A 17,827-nucleotide genomic window follows, 5' to 3' on the forward strand; every position below is an offset into this window, starting at 1 on the left:
GGGGTCTCTGGTACGCACGTGACAGGAGCCCTGTGTGTACAATAATTCCCCCTTCTGGACATTAGGAGACATTACAGTTTTCCCGGCTTCAAGACGTCTGGTTGTCAACCCACGCTGCATTTGAGAGATGGTCAAATGGCCAGTGAGTCAATCACTGATTAGACATTCACCCTAGAGCATGCCCTGTACACACACATATTCTAGGTCATGATTGGCTGCCCTAACTAGCACTCTAAGAAGGATATAAAAGGGGCTCTTTTGTGTTATTTTTGTGATGCATGTTTAGATTAGTTTTTCGGGATTTGTTTTAAAACCTATATGCTATTTGTTATCAAAGTCATAATTGTAGTGTGCGCTAGTTCAGCTGTTTATTCCTCCAACTTTAAATGTATATATCTTAAAAAACTAACAAAAAACTACAATTTGAGTTATTTAACAGGTGGTATTAGCCAGAATATACAGTTGTGAACACATGCCTTTTTATACATTCACGCTTTGGGAGGTAAACTCACAAGCCTGCTGTTGTTAGCACCATACTGTATGCTACCAGCAGAGGTACAGGACTGCATATAACCAGGATTATTGTAGGCCGCAGTGACCTGTCATTCTCTGTACCTTTTAATATCCATCCTGATGAAGTACAGTGTAATTTAATTGACTGCCTTTCGTGCTATTGTCCATGTGATAGCATGCTATTTAGTAAAGAATAACACCATCACCCTTCTGTTTGCTTTCACTAGCGTCTATTATTGTTTCCCCCTCTAATATTATGCACAGTAATGCTGCCCTTTGTTATATCCATTACTACACATCATTTGGATCATCTTGCATTATTAATGTGTAATCATAGTTTACTACTCATTAGTCAGTTTGGTTATGTATAACTATACCCTGGAATCCACTGCCTCCTATTCTTCAAAAAGGCACAATTCCAGTGAGACAGGTGAGCAAATGAACCTCATTGTTCCTCATAGTTCTGCAACCAACACCTAGTCAGTAGGAGCCCACAAGAGCTGCGATGGGGTTCATCTAGGAGGCTAGATCTCAGGACATGTATTAAAAATCTCTGAGATTTCATTGAAAGAGAAGTCTGTCGGAGATTACACACAGATGTATGGGTACTGTCTGGCTGCAGGATCTTTGTCTCAGCATATTAAATTTAGTAAAGCCATATAGTCTGTCTGTCATAGTAAAGCAGTTCTCAAACCTGGGTAGGAAGGCCCTGTCATATCAGTTATGGATGAGCACCGTAAACAAGACAGTTTTGCTGACAACCCTAGGTTTGATATCACTTAGCAACTCTCAGCTGATGACGACAAGCTGCATAGCATGGAGTTGTTAGAGCAGTTGAGAGGGTATACACACAGAGAGAAAGACACAAAGGTACACACTGACTGGCAAATATAGATTGATTAAAACAGACATAGACAGAGATATTTACAAACACACATTTGCACATAAGCAGGCACAAGCACTTATGGGAAAGGAATTCCATTTAATTCAGTAGTTGGACAATTAAGAAGTATCTCAAACTTAGATTCCCTTGTCCATAACTTTTATTCCCATTATTTCTCTATTCAGTGTCGGTGTTCTTTGGATTTTCTTTTTATTAGCCAATCTGAGATATGGCTTTTTCTACAACTCTGCCTCGAAGGCCTGCATCCTGGCCGTCACCACTTCACTGTTGATGTTGAGACTGTGGGTAAAATGTAATGATGCTGCCAGTTGAGGACCTGTGAGGTATCTGTTTCTCAAACTAGACACTCTAATGTATTTGTTCTCTTGCTCAGTAGTGCACTGGGGCCTCGACTCCTCTTACTATGCTGGTTAGAGACAGTTTGTTCCATAAAGGGAGTAGTACGCAGTGTTGTACGAGATCTTCAGTTTCTTGGCAATTTCTCACATGGAATAGCCTACATTTCTCAGAACAAGAATAGACTGACGACTTTCAGAAGAAAGTTATTTTATTTGAGCCTGTAATCGAATCCACAAATGCTAAAGCTCCAGATACTCAACTAGTCTAAAGAAGGCCAATTTACAGCTGTGCTAACATAATTGCAAAATAGTTCTCTAATGATCAATTAGCCTTTTAAAATGATAAACTTGGATTAGCAAACAAAATGTGCAATTTGGAACACAGGACTGATGGTTGCTGATAATGGGCCTCTGTATGCATATGTAGGTATTCCATTAAAAGTCAGCCATTTTCATCTACAATAGAGATTTACAACATTAATGTCTACACTGTATATCTGATCAATTTGATGTTATTTAAATTGACAAAGAAAAGGACATGGACCAAGTTTTGTTTTTATTTAGTCAAAGATCATTTGTAAATTATTTGTAGTTTCATGCAGTATATTCCATTAATTTGCGACTGGATTTCTTTTTCAGCATAGATACCAAGCAACACCCTATTTTCAAAGTCCATCTACTGTCCTATAGCCTTTTTTCCTTCCATTGTTTATTTATTATTATTTATTTTTTTTAAATACAAATGATGTGAGTAATGTACAATAGCTCCCTGGTTTAGTGCCCCAGGAAGAGATATTAAGTGTATCATCTCTCCAAAACATTGTGACTGGTTTACCCAGTCAAGTCAAAGCGTGAAAAAGCGTAGTCTATAAGAAAGCTGTCAACGGTATATTGCCCCATTCATACAAAGCAGAAGCCGAAAGAAATTGGTAAAACAGACTACCTCAGTTATCAGAAAGAAATGTATCGGCTTTGTAGACCGGTTTCTCTTTGCGTACCTTTCATACTAAAAAAACACCAAATAATTCATGGCAATGTATTGGTGTCATTTTAGGCTCTGTAGGCTTGGTCTAAAATGAGTATCTGTCTGGTTTTGTGGCCTTGTTTTAAGGTGGTTAGTTAGTGGTCTGTTGATGTCCCTTTGATGATGTGGGGCTGTGTTATTTCCTGCCTTGTTGGCCCAGTCCAGGGGTATATTGCTCTAGCTACCTAATATTAAAGCAGAGTTTTCTGACAAATTATTGTTAGTAGCTAAGCTAGCGGGTGTAAACAGGGTGCAATAGTTTATGGTTAATGTAGTTAATTAAACATTTGCTGAAATATTTATCTTACGAAACTACAACTCCATAAATCTCCCTAAATCTCCTTGTGTCTTGGCCTACTTTTTGACCAGATGTGTTGCCCTCAAACAAAATGAAATTGAAAACTGGATTAAACTAATTCACTCATGTCAGCTCAATTAGTTATTTAATAATCAAGAGAAAAACTACATTTTTGTTACTCTGTGCAAAGTGGCAACTGGTACCTTTGAATTGCTGAATTAAAGTGTCTTATGAATTCTGTGTAGGTGAAAGCATACAATAAGTTAATCCTTAACCAGCACAGTTGATAATGAACCAACAGTAACTTCACCAATATATTTAGCTTTAGACCTAATATTCCTTATGCAGAGTGGCAATATAGGGGCATATATAATATACAGCTCCAAGCCAGAGAATGGGATTTAAACCTAGTGCCCACACATTGCCCACATGCTTGTTCCAAATTTCTAAATAAAGTTTTAATATGTCCTTTAGATTATCCTTAAAAAAGACAGAATACTTCTGATTAAACTGAACCTACATTCAAAACAACAGTTTTATTTATAAACTCTTCAACACATCCAGAAGTGTAGACCAGATACACTCACGTCTGGGCAGTCAGATAGCAGGTGCTTCTGTAGGGAGTCTGCCCCCCTAATAAACCTCTTCCTGGTCCCAACCCGGTCTGCTAGGTTACCCATGTTGACCCAGTCCAAAGTCACACAAGGTTGAGGGAAAATAAATGTGATAACTTGTATTTGTATTCCTCAAAAGAGCTTCTCTCAAAGCATGTCTTGTATCCTTCTGTCTGTTAATTGCTTTTCCTCGCTTTCTCTCGCTCACACACACATTTGACACTTTCCAAACACACACACACATACCCACACACATACTTCTCAGTCTCCTATGTGAATCTGGGTTGGATTTTTTTTTTAGCTGCTGCTTAAATAGGATGCCCTCTAGATCAATGTCACTGGGAAGGGAATCTGAGGGGACTTATACTGGGTATAGGAGAAGGACAGTTCATACCAAGTGTGTGTATGTGCATGCATATGTCCGTGTAAGATCCCTTTCACACAGATATGAGCCTTCACAAAACTCCAGGGAGATAAACTGTACATACCTGATTACAGCCCTAACAAAGACCCAGGGAGATATCATGTAAATGATGAGCTAATAGAGATCCAGGAAGGTGAAATGTACATTAGAAAAAACCCATAAACATAGGCTGTACATGTTTAAAGCCCAAACAGAGCCCTTGGGAGATCTGTCCGTACATTATTAGAGCCTTAATCAAGAAGGAGAAACATATGTTTCACCTGCAAGTTTGCAAAGACATAGTGGTAGTATTTGTGGAGTGGTGTGAGTGTGTGTCTATGTGTTTGTGTGTGTCCATTCCCTGGGGCTGTGATGAGATAACACTATAATTTCAGACAAGCTACGAGACTACAAATTGCATTACATGCAGAAACACACACAGACTCTGGGACTGTAGAAAAGAAACATTACCATTTCTGTTAACAATCTAATGGAGCAGGTTAAAGGGGCAAACATGATACAAACCTTGAATGTGTGCTCACACACACACACACAAACACTCCAGATGGAGGGATGGCCACAGTCATCACCCCACTGGTAATAGCCTCACATGACAGAACACTCAGTCAAGAGAACAGAGATCAACTGTCTTACCTCCCCGAGGTCAATGCCCAAAAATCATCCAGCTCTATTACCCCTCTCCAATCCAAACTCTTTATTCCCATCTCTCTGTGCTGAAGACATTTCCCGAATTGACCTTCATAGATTTACAGCCAGAGCTCCCAAAGCAGTGTTCTGCCACAGGGCCACTGTATGTAAAGGTTGTCACTCTGGCTAAAGTCTCCCAGCATTTAGCCCCCTTTCATTAAGTGAGGGATAAACTATCACTCTATTTTGCCCCAACAAGTGCATGTGTGACATAAAACACTGAAATCCAGCAAGGGGAACTCAGTATTGGTATTGAAACTGTAAGTATATGGAGTGTTTTGTGTGGCCTACTTGGTTACTTCAAGTAAAGCATGAGTAGAAAAAAGAACATGGAAATGGCAGTTGAATGAGGATTGATGGATGTGCAGTGTGTTCACATTTGCATGGGTGTATGCATGTTTGGTGTATTATTCTTTATGCATATCTGTTTGATATTTGTGCTATCAGTCGGTGTGTCTGTGTTTCTGACTTAACCATTGAATATAACAGAGACAAAAACGGCAATTTCTTCCTCTCCCCATTTTAACAAAAGGGCTTTTCTTGGCTTAAGTGTTGTAGGTTTATAGCCAACGTTACATCTGAGGTTAAGATTAAGGGTTAGGGTTAGGATTTGTGAAGGGCAGTCAACATTGGTGTCCCCATTCAGCTAAGTAAGTGTGTCAGAGGAGCAAACTCATTTTAATATATAAATAGGTATAAAACGGTCCGCAAACCGTAAAATCTGGAAAAGACTTATAACTAGTGACAAATAGGGACATTTCTTAGGGCAAGCATTACATTTGGAGATAGGGTTAAAATTAGGGTTAGGGTTAGGCATTAGGGGTGACATTCAGGGTTAACCCCATTTAGATTTAGATTTTTCTGTGTGTGTGTGTGTGTGTGTGTGTGTGTGTGTATGTCTGCATACATGCTGTAAGTGTGTTGTGTGTGTCAAACAGGTTCAGATACCAAGGAAGGGTTCAGATTTGGTCTGAATACCAAGGCCCAGTTATGTTTTGGGATAATGTCTTGCCCTGTGTGAGTTTGACACTGGCAAACACAGGCACACCTATGCACACACACACAAGTCTGATCTCAGCAGATAAAGGTTAATATTAGGTGCTTATCCAGATGGTTAAAATGTCTATATAAAAACCGGCCACTATGGACAATGGTGAGCACTACTAAATTTAAATAGACTGGCAGTTTGACCCAAAAGGTTTTAGTTTAAATGTCATTTTTTGTAGTTTTCCAAACCTTAAAATCTACCATTTGAAATGTATACCAGACACTAATTTTAAACATCAATCCTAACCCTAACCATTCAGAATGTTTACCTAAACCTAACCATCCTTGCGCAGTGACAATGCTGTGACAATCTTCCCTGTGTAATTCATTCTTTAATTTCACAAATAGATGTTTACTTTCACTGCACCTGATAACATTTTGTCCCCCTCGAAGAGACTGTGATTTCCTGTTTTACACAGACACACAAACAAAGACACACAGACACTCACATGCACTTTCTTTGATAAGTACTAGAGATAGTGGAGTCGACATGCCATCACAAGACCTAACCCACAAGATGTGTGTGTTTGTGTGTGTGTGTGTGTGTGGGTCAGAGAGAGAGAGAGGTAGAAAAAAAAAAAGCTTCACTACACACTACAAAAAGCACAATTCTAACCCAGCACATCAGCCCCAGGCTTTTCCTCCTTCCTCAAAGTAACAGTTTCTATTTATAACAATCTTAATTAGACATGGTGGAATAGAGGTAATACAATTACCAGTGGGCCGATATCAAACAGTGATAGCCTGTCTAGGTCTTTTCATATATACATCTTGGAATTAGATTACACAGCATAATTCATGTAATCGGGTGACGATATCACATATTATTCACAGTTGGTCTGAGAAACGTTTTTACAGAAGTCGTAGGGAAGAGCTTGAACAAAAATGGGAAAATTCAGGGAAAGAGAGAGAGAGACACAGAGACATGGAGAGAAAGACAGACAGAGACACAGAGAGAGAGAGAGATATCCATTCTCATTAGAAATCTGAGCCAGCCCTTGTGTCTGCCCAGTAATGTGATTTTCACTGGAGTGCATGGCCCTTTTGAAAAACACACACACGCGCGCACACACACACACACACACACACAGCCTACCTCAGTCATGTGGATGAGATAGAACCTCAGTTCTTCAGCATGATCTGTGGAAGGAACCAAACAGTTATTAAATATGATCAATTATATGTTCAGATGGTAAGATTCCTTCCACCCACACATCCTCTAACAGGCCAATGTCCTCCCGGGCCATTCTCTCACGTCAGATATGGAGTCAACTCCGTCGAACTGATGGTGATGCGTTTCCGTGTACATAATGGTGCCATCTGACGTCAGGCGCCGCTCTGTTCGTCACTGAAGCATGCGTCAGCATAAACATGCTGTGTCTCCGGAAATTACAATCTAAGTAAATGTACACGTGCTGCTTGTTGCACAACTGCTACCGCTGGTGGTCAAAATAAAGGGACAGGCTACATTTGATGCTAGGTTGGCAAGCAATTATAAACAATGGGCTGTGAGAATATCTGTTTGCATGTCAGAGAAGGACCAAATTAATAGCTTGGAACATCTCAGAGGCCAGTCTAGAAGTCCATCCCCAACTGGTGACAACTGGAGGAGACAATCTTACAGCAAGCCTAACATCTCCAGTGGTGTGGGCCTCAATCTTGCTCACAATACTGATATGAGGACATGGGGGGAAAGGGCACTTGTCCCTCCCTGATGAGCAAACCTAAAAAGATCATGACTCAGGCTGAGGTTTAAAGTGATTAAAGTGATTGGGCAACGGAAAAACAGGAATGATCCATTTCCTACAACCTGTCATATCCAAGATCAGTCTAACTGTTGTGGATACGAGAAGTGGCTGTCAAGGGGGCAGATAAAATTGCCTAAGCTGTGATATTTATTGACATCTTGTCTCCCACCTACCACACCCAAACAAACTGTGTATGTGTGTGTGGAAGCACGAGCATGCCTTTGTGTATGTGTGTGTGTGTCTCAGCTCTGCCAAAGAGGAGGATCTCAAGAGCAAGTACAGATCCCTTTAGAGGGAGGCCACGAAAAAGCTTGAATCAGGAATCAAGATGGTCAAACACAAGTTTAAAGTTAAAAACATTCCTCTCCCCCAGGGAAGGTAACTCCCAGGGCCCGAATCACATCTGGTTTTCATCTTCTCCTTCTCATTAGGACAAAAGCACACCTGGGACACATTTAACTGGAAACAACTTCAGACAAGAAAATAGCTGTTTGGCCCCCCGGAGTTGCCTACCCCAGGGCTGGAATGGCCTACCCCAGGGCTGGAGTTGCCTACCCCAGGGCTGGAGTTGCCTACCCTGGACAACACTGTCATGGTTCTAATAGTTACGATCTTGCTTATGGGGTGACCTGCTACGTTTAGGGGGTCTTTGCTACGTAAGAGTCTGAGATTCACCAACCAGGAAGACAAGAAAGGAACAGCATGAGGATCAGGTTTCTCAAACAGGCATGCAAGTCCAAGTTCTTTCCTTGGTAGGATACACATGAGTATCTTCAATGTTGTCAAGGTAGGAGCTACATATAGCTAGCTGGCTAGCAAACTTTCCTAAGAGTTTGGCAAGGACCAGCAGGCTAATGTCAGAGAGCTAAAACTTTCTCCCAAAATATCTGATCATGGAGGCTTTTTGTGATTATTATTATTATTTACTGTTGGCAATGGAATTCTCTGCAAATACAATATGCGGTATTGAAAGAGGGATAAAGAGAGGAAACACTCAGGTAAACATGCTTTGCTGAATAAAAATAAATTATTAATGCAAACGGCGGTGCTTTTCTTGCTCTCCCATTGAGGAATTAGACACATTCATAAATACTGGTTTCGTTAGGAACACAAATGTGCGCCTCGCCATCTGAAAATCATTGTTTTGTTTACCAATCCAAAAACTGACCATTAGCAATTTCAATCTACATCAAATGGGTTTAATTTAAAAGCTTATCATATTCTCAACATGACGGGCTAGATTATAAAATCCAAACTGGCTAAATTATAAAATACAACCTTACGGTGTGCAGCTTTAGCAAGGCAATAAGTAACACAAATTGTAGTTAAAACGTCTAGTGCACTCAAGCGCAAGCAAACATTTTTCACAATGGACAAAAAATTACCAATACTGTTCAGGGTGTGATATCCCCTTTAGTTGTTCTGAACAACCTCCTTAACATTTTTAGTTTTTTCAGAATTACACTAACAACCTTAAGTTTCTAGAAGACATTCATACCATACCATGTTCTACTTTGAAAAAATATTAATACTGCAAGGGTGAGAATATCTTTGGCCATGACTGTATTACAACTCAGGTTCCCCAAAAATTGGGTAACTGCATACAATTCTAATAAAAACAGAATGCAATGATGTGTGAATCATTTATCCCGATTTTATCTGAAAATAGTACAAAGATAACTTTGTTGAAACTGAGAAAATGTATTGATTTTGGAAAAATACATGCCCATTTTGGATTTGATGCCAGAACCATGTTTAAAAAAAGTTGGGACAGGGGCATGTTTACCACTGTGTTGCATCACCTCTACTTCTAAAATACTCTGTAAGCATTTGGGAACTGAGGAAACCAATTGCTGTAGTTTTGAAAGTGAAATGTTTTCCCATTCTTGCTTGATATAGCATTGCAGCCGATCAACAATTTGGGGTCTCCTTTGTCGCATTTTTTGTTTCATAATGTGCCAAATGTTTTCAATGGGTGACAGGTCTGGACTGCAAGCAGGGCAGTTTAGCACCCAGACTCTTTTACTACGGAGCCATGCTGTTGTTATACGTGCAAAATGTAGTTTGGCTTTATCTTGCTGTTATAAGGGTTTTAATACAGTTTTAATCTGTTTTTAATGCAATGCCGTCTGAGGGTCCAAAGATCAATCCAATATTGGTTTTCGCCCTTGTCCCTTTCATAAAGAGATTTCTCCAGGTTCTCTGAATCTTTTAAAGATATTATGTACCGTAGATGATGAAATCCCCAAACTCTGCAATTTTATGTTGAGAAACATAATCCTTGTATTGTTCCACTATTTGCCTGCACAGTCTTTCACATAGTGGTGAAATCCTCCCCATCTTTACTTTTGAAAGACTCTTTTGGATGCTCTTCTCATAACCAATCGTGTTACTGACCTGTTGCCAAATCACATAAATAGTTGTGTTTAGCATTACACATGTTTTTTTTAACCCTAATATAGGCTTGAGTATAAGAATTATTTGACAATTTAACCACAATGACCTAGCAACCGGAATTCTATTTATATGACAGGATGCTCACCTCTGCCCATAGAGGCTGGTCTGTAATGTACAGATGTTTGACCAACCAAATTTTGAAGCCAATCTGGTGTGAAGCCTCTGCATGTGTGTGTCCTAGACCTTGTGTCATCCATAATAGAATAAGACAGGCTGTGATGGTGTGTGATGGGCCCACCTGTTGTGGTGTCTACTCCTCTCTATCTCTGAGCTGTCAACCTGTCTCCGCTGTCTGCTACTGTGGCAGCGATATCTGTCCAACAAGAGGAAAAATGCAACAACACACAGCCTATGGACTTACTAAACAAAACCGTGTGTGCAGCTGTCTGTACCAGAGTTAAAGGTGCACTGTGTAGAATCCCGCATCTAATGTTTACAAGATTTTAAACAATGACACAACTTGTCTCCGACTCTCTTTCACTTACGGAACCAGACCAGAATAGTATTAGCTAGTCCAGGGTGGTTTAGTGTGGAGGGGATAGTATCGCAGACACTATTCTATTGTCATATGACAGGGAGATCTAAACGTACAAGGGCCCGCCTGATTTATTGGCACCCTAGATATGTCAGTTGAGTGAAAGTTCCTCAAAGAAAAATTGTGATCATGTAATAATTATTTCAATCAAACCCATATGTGCCACAATTATTGGCGCCCCTTGAAAATCATATGAACAATATTGAACTAATGATTATTTCAAGTTGTACATGTTAAAGTTGGTCTGAATCTTTGGAAGCTCTTAAATGTGGAACTCTGACATCCTATTTATCTGAGGTCTAAATATGGGCTGACTCACAGGCTTGTCATCTGTCTACCGGAAATACTAGATAACAGACAAATTAAATGATACAAAAGGTTGTCGACCATCACAAATCAAGCAATGATTGCAGAGAGTGCAGAAAGGAAGTGAAATATAGGCAGAAGGCCAGACCAAGAATCAAGCTTTATAACAGTTGTGGTCTAGCTTATCGCCTCCTTTGAAAAAAGGAATGACAGCAGCAGCTTTCCACTTTTGTGTGATTAAATCTTTTTTGCAATGAGAGGTTTAACAGACAGGTGATAGAGCCTGAAATAATATAAAGGGATCCAGATAATCCAACCCAGCTCATTTATAAGGGTACAGAGTATGCAAGTACTTCCACACCGCATTCACTAGTATTGTCTGAAACCAGAAATGGGGGTTGCTCCCGAGGATAACTCTATCGGAGGGAGCAGCAGAAGTGGGCAGGGCAGATTCAAATGCAAGGCCAGCCCTGAAAAAGTAACTGCTGATGCTCCTGGCACTCCTAGCTTTGTGAGTGGCAACTAAATCAACATTTTTGGAAGCTGTAGGCAGCTGAGATTAGGAGTTGAATTTCCATGGACATTACAATGTCCCAGAACGTTTTGGGGTCAGAATTGCAGTTAGCAATCCTAAAATAATTGCCTAATTGCCAATATTGCTATACTATAACAACAATATGAATGTATTATACAGTAACTATAATATGACTATACAATAATAGGACTAAACTATCAATAGAATTCCACTATACAGGAGTTACTTCACTAAGTACTGCAATATTGCAATATTAAACTGCATCCATATTGCTGTTCGATTCCACTGTTAAAGTGATTCATGACACAAATTGCCTACTGTACAAATAAGCTGGAATATATGTACTTTCGGACTGACTATGACAAACACAACCATTAAGGTGTATTGTAATTGTAATGGGTTATTGATTTTACATGAATTATGGTCTGCAGTCCTGTCAGGATATTGAACCAAAACCATATTTACTGACTAACAACAACACCAGTATCCCAGCTTCAGAACTATACTTACTGGCTAATGCCAACACCAGTATCCCAGCTTCAGAATGATATGTACCGACTAACACCAACACCAGTATCCCAGCATCTGAACTATATTTGCTGACTAACACAGCAACACCAGTATCCCAGCATCTGAACTATATTTGCTGACTAACACACCAACACCAGTATCCCAGCTTCAGAATTATATGTGCTGACTAACACCAACACCAGTATTAAGCATTAGAAATATATTCACTGATTAAGGAACATGTTTGTTTCACTCAACGATAACCTCTATTTCAGCCTATACTACATGGCCATACTATTCATATTTATTTCATCTGAACTCCCTCCCACTCTCCCAACTTATCATTGTAGGCAGTCACATGTGTCTGGGACACTAAGTTAATCCAAATGAAAGCGGTATTTTAAAAGGTACAACGGCTCAATCTCCATAGAATAGACATGTTCCTGGACCTACGGTACCATAGAAATCTAATTCAAAGTTTGGAAACTTCCATTTTCACTTCTAAACACATTCCAGAGGCTGGCAGGCAAGACTATTTCACCTCCTCCCTGCAACCGGAAAATCAGTACCAGATCAGAATGCTTGTGATCTTCCCAACTCTACAGCAGAGGTCACTCTTTCATTTCTTTACACAGCAGCAGGACAGACACCTGATGACACCATCACACAAGGAGGATCAGAGCTGATACTACTATTAGCTATTAGTGACTAGGATTATAGTGGGTATACTTTAACAAAGTCAAACTTTGTATAGCTATGAGAAGCCTTTTGTTGTTCAGCCTCCAAAGATGAATCTCCGATGATTTATAAGGAAATGGCATACTCCATCAGGGTGGCATAAACAGGTCACAAATGGTTTGCTCATTGTGACCCCGCTGCACAGGTGATTTCTCTTATCACCCTGTGTCTTTCCCACGCTCCAAATGTCTGTCTGTTTGGGAGGTGACAGGGTCGAAATAAACCTGTCACACACACACACACGCACACGTTGGAACAAACATTGGAACAAAAGTCCCCATGAGCCTCTTTCCTGAGTGGTGTAGGAGGGTGGGGCTGCACCCCTCCCATGCTAACAACCCCTCCCATGATGGGAGGAGAGAACCAGAGTAGCCCGGCTGAGAGCACTGTCCCTGGGGAGGAGGGACCTCCACATCCCCCTCCTGTTCTCTGGGTGTCAAGTGGCAGGGCATAAGAACTAAAGAAGGGCAAGGTTTTGGATTTAACTGGGAGTCTCTGGGGTTAAACACATCTGCTAACCTTCCGCTGGGCTGACCGTTAGCTCATTTCCTGTCACATACGGTGACCGTGCGTTGGATTGTTGATTGGTGCAACTGTACACTGTCAATAAGATGTACTTATGGAAGGTTTTCCTAGGGACAACCCTATTGAGTTCTTTGAGTAGCCACTTCAGAGGGAATATGTAGAAGGGAAGAGAGGGCGCAGGGTAAAGGTTGTGTGCACATTGAACAGAAAGATGAGCCTCATGTCCCCTCCCGCATGGAGGATAAGAGAGAAGAGCAGAGTGAGAGAGAGAACAACATGTGGGAGATAGGGGTGTTCCAGAGGGTCACAATGTGTTGTCTGCCAATCAAACCCACGGACAGTGTTGATCTTCAATATATGTATTTCCTTCATCAAAACCCGATGTGTTCCCTTAATTTCTTTGAGCAGTGTATATTCTAAAGTAATGTAGTCAGCCACAACTCGCCCTTCTGAACGAGATATCCCTATTTGGAGCAGTGGGTAGTATGCACGACTGGGGAGCCAAACATCATGGTCTCCAAACACTGCCGGCCAAACACTGTACTCGAGTACATGTACTATAGTACATTTAGATATTTAAAAAGTGTTGAAATGTATTGAAAAATATATTTATATTTTTTTTTAAACGTATTTTCTAATACATTTTCAAATTCATCTAAAAATTATTTTGTTGACATTTTAAATGCAATATATTTGTAAATGTATACTAAATGTATTAATTATATTTCTGTTATTTTTAAATGTATCCCAGAATAGATGTATTTTCTGTGTGGCAACACATGTCACAGAGGTGTGTAGAGGATGCCTGCATGGGCACACACAACACGTTAAGGCTCTCATGACCATCCAGCCTGTGCTGACTCCTACTCCTCAATATCTCCTATCTAAATTATGAACAGTCGTATTTTCAACAAAAAGTACCGTATTTATTTGACGTCCAATACTTTGTTATACTCTGGGACAAACTGTTCAATGTAAGGTGCCAACTGAGTGGAGTATTTATATAACTGAGAACCTGAAAGACAAAGCTCCAGGGGTTTGGCTCACTTTCAGCCTAAATATCCCATTCAAAGACTAACTACTACTGGGAGATAAAAATAACATGGGATTTATTCAATCAGATTACTGCATATACATTAGGGAAATATTTCCTGCAATTTGTCCGTGGAATGAGACCATCGAGTGAATGTGTAAGATATGACGTCTCAAACGCACAGCATCCATATTAGGAAGTTGTCAGATCTCAAAGGAAATTGTCAAATCACACTTTCCCTATTATTCCATATTTATTATTCCCGGTTGCTGCTATGCACATGCATAGATTTTAAGTGTCAGGGTCAATAAAACTACAACTTCCATTTTTCAGCATTTTAAGGTTAAGTGTGTGAAGGTAATGGTCAAATCTATGTTTGGGTCATTTTATGGTCAAGGTTAAGAATATGAGATTGATACACTTATCAGAGCTGAACAGGATTAAACAGGTTCACGTTGGGCTCATGTCCTTTACTGTCAGGGTCTAGGGTTTGTGTGTAAGGGTTGAAACACAGACCGTCCTGTCAGGGTCTAGGGTTTGTGTGTAAGGGTTGAAACACAGACCGTCCTGTCAGGGTCTAGGGTTTGTGTGTAAGGGTTGAAACACAGACCGTCCTGTCAGGGTCTAGGGTTTGTGTGTAAGGGTGGAACCACAGACCGTCCTGTCAGGGTCTAGGGTTTGTGTGTAAGGGTTGAAACACAGACCGTCCTGTCAGGGTCTAGGGTTTGTGTGTAAGGGTTGAAACACAGACCATCCTGTCAGGGTCTAGGGTTTGTGTGTAAGGATTGAAACACAGACCGTCCTGTCAGGGTCTAGGGTTTGTGTGTAAGGGTTTAAACACAGACCGTCCTGTCAGGGTCTAGGGTTTGTGTGTAAGGGTTTAAACACAGACCGTCCTGTCAGGGTCTAGGGTTTGTGTGTAAGGGTTGAAACACTGACCGTCCTGTCAGGGTCTAGGGTTTGTGTGTACGGGTTGAAACACTGACCGTCCTGTAGCCGAAGTTGTCTGAGAAAAAGAGGGTTCTGTAGGACATTGCATCTCCCAGGCTCATCCTCTCTGGTCACCAACATCAGGTCTGTGTAGATGAACACGGTCACCTGCAGACAGAGATATACAGGAGAAAGACTGAGGCAAACCATTAAAGCACATTGCAAAACGTTGACATATGTGCAAAACACATACCTAAGCTCTCTCTTTTGAACATTCACACACACACACACACACACACACACACATACATAGAACATCTCACCTACACCTAGTGTCTTCATAGCAATGAAACTATTACTTTCTGTGCAACAGGAAGTAGTTCACACAGAATACCATGCTCTTCAACTTCCAAAGCCTTCATAAAGCTTTTTTACAGTTTCACACTGGGACCAGTGTCTCTTTTGCAGTTGAGCCATGTACAGCAATATAAAAATATACAAATATACATTTCATACACACACACATTTTAAAAAATGAAATCAAATTACATGTATCATACATACAATCTGGCTTGGAGGACACAAGAACATCTAACTAAAGATCACTCCGCAACATTTTGATCCTCGCGTGTGAGGGAAGAGAAGGGCAGGGCACATACACTGCCTTTCCCAAACTGCCTTCCTTCCTGGCCCCAAGGTGTGTGTGTGTGTTTCGGGTGTGCTGTGGGGGTGGTTGTTTTGGCAGAGGGACTCCTCTGTCTCCTGCTTGACAGTGGATGGGCCAAACAATGAGGCAGACAGGAGGGAGAAAGGCCATTGTTGAGCCTAAACAGACTGGGTCACACCTCCTGTGGCCCTCCGTCTGTGAGCATTATCGTTTTCAGGAAAAAAAAAAGGCATTATGTGTATGTCAATACATGCCTGGATGAGTGTGTGCGAGTGAGTCTCTCCCCAGCAGCAGGTTACGGCAGAAGGTCATTGCACTGGAAAAGGTCAGGCCTCACATTTGTGTTGAACAAACAACACGCTCAGTGAAACCCCCGCTGGGCGACACGGAGGAGCTGCAGCAGAGGTCTTGCATCATAACAGCGGGTTGCAGGCTGTCTGTTGTGTGTGGGCGCAGCGTGTGTTTTTTAATGTGCGTGTGGCTACTGTGCCGATTCAGAGGGAGCTCGGGGTCTTGTTGTTGTGGTCTGTATCTGTCTGTGTAGGTGTAAAACAGAAGAGCACTCGAGCACTATTTACATCAAACATTTCAGTTATTTTGCAGACGCTCTCATCCACAGTGGCTTATTGTGGTGAATTGCATACAATTCATCAGTGGAATCAAACCCGCAACGCTGCCATTGCAAGCATCCTGCTCTTATTAAGAGAGCCTTATGTGTACTTTACAGCGTATCATTTACTGCTAATTATCTGCGGGAGAGAGCTTACTAAACCAATCACATAGAAACAGGTTGCCCATGGACTGCTGTTAATATCATCCTAGCTATCAAGCAGTGGTTGAAAGCCACGTGTCCTCACCAAACCCAGTACATGCTGATGAGGTTCAGATCTTCAGAGAGGAGTATATTACCAAAACCAGGACCTCTGGCTCTCTTTACATTTGTCAGGGGTCTGGGCTATAAAGAAATGACAAAATGTGTAGCTTTCTGCTGGTTGATGTATTTTTAAGATACCCATTAACTCCTGACAAAGTAGTAGCTACTCTTCCTAGGGTCCACACAAAGCACAACGTACAACTCAAAACAAATCAAAACAGTGTGTGTAGATTGTGTGTGTGTGTGTGTGTGTGTGTGTGAGGGCAGAAAGGCAAGCTATGCATCACTATGGTAAAAGCTGTAATAACACAGATTGCTCATTGAACCGGGCCAATCTGCAGAGATGACTGGCCCCACACTATCTACAAACACAGACTGTTAAATATTTAGTGTCTTTTATCAAGGTCCAGCCAGGGGCAACAATTACCATGCAGCTCTGCCCCAGTACAAAGTGTGAATCTGAAAAGCTCACTTGTAACTGATAGCAGGAAATGAAAATAGAATTCTTTCCAGTATGAACACAGAATTGTCACTTTGTGTCTGCAGTTTGACATTCCTGTAATTTAGCAGTAGTTCTAACCCTGAGCAGTTCACAGATTGAGGAGGAGAGTAACAGGAGAGAATATAGCTTTGACTGGGCTGAGTGGGGATGATCTCTCTCTCTGTCTCATCCTCTCTTAATCATCTGTCTCTCTGTCATTTTATCTGTCTCTGTCTTCCTCTCCTCCTTTTCTCTCTTTGTCATCTCTGTCTCATCTCACATTGTAATTTCTTCTCCCTCTGTGTCACTGAGCATTTTTCTAGGTTCATATCCTAGGATACTGTCTGTCTTTATTTCAATCTGTCTACATTTCTCTCACTCTCTCTCTCTCTCTGTAGATCTGTTATAGAGAGAGATAGAAAGAAAGTAAGGTCAAACACCACTTCTACCAATCACCTAGCAACCCACTAGATGTTTAATAGTGCCTCCTGGTCTTCCTCTCCCAGACCTCTGCCAACATGCCACCTCCCCCCATTACATTTCCTGGACAATATTACAATGGCTGACCCGCTTGGCATGGCTCTCTGGCTCAGAGAACTCAGGGCTGAAACTAAGTAGTTCTGTGTTTGGCATATCCCT

The 17,827-nt window shown here is 41.0% G+C and overlaps 1 protein-coding gene across 5 annotated transcripts in view; it reads right to left on the minus strand.

Annotated features, from left to right (window-relative positions):
* rgs3a (regulator of G protein signaling 3a) overlaps positions 1–17,827 on the minus strand; it is a 142,530-nt gene that overhangs the window by 81,185 nt on the left and 43,518 nt on the right. For all 5 annotated transcript variants that reach the window (XM_034296986.1, XM_029125042.2, XM_029125045.2 and 2 more), the window contains 2 exons: positions 15,223–15,334; positions 6,946–6,989 (listed from right to left, as the gene is read on the minus strand). In XM_034296986.1, coding sequence (XP_034152877.1) covers positions 6,946–6,989; positions 15,223–15,334 — 156 coding nt within the window. The remainder of the gene's footprint in view (positions 1–6,945; positions 6,990–15,222; positions 15,335–17,827) is intronic.

The sequence above is a fragment of the Esox lucius genome, chromosome 14 (genome assembly GCF_011004845.1).
Source record: "Esox lucius isolate fEsoLuc1 chromosome 14, fEsoLuc1.pri, whole genome shotgun sequence".
In the NCBI taxonomy this organism is placed as follows: Eukaryota; Metazoa; Chordata; class Actinopteri; order Esociformes; family Esocidae; genus Esox; species Esox lucius.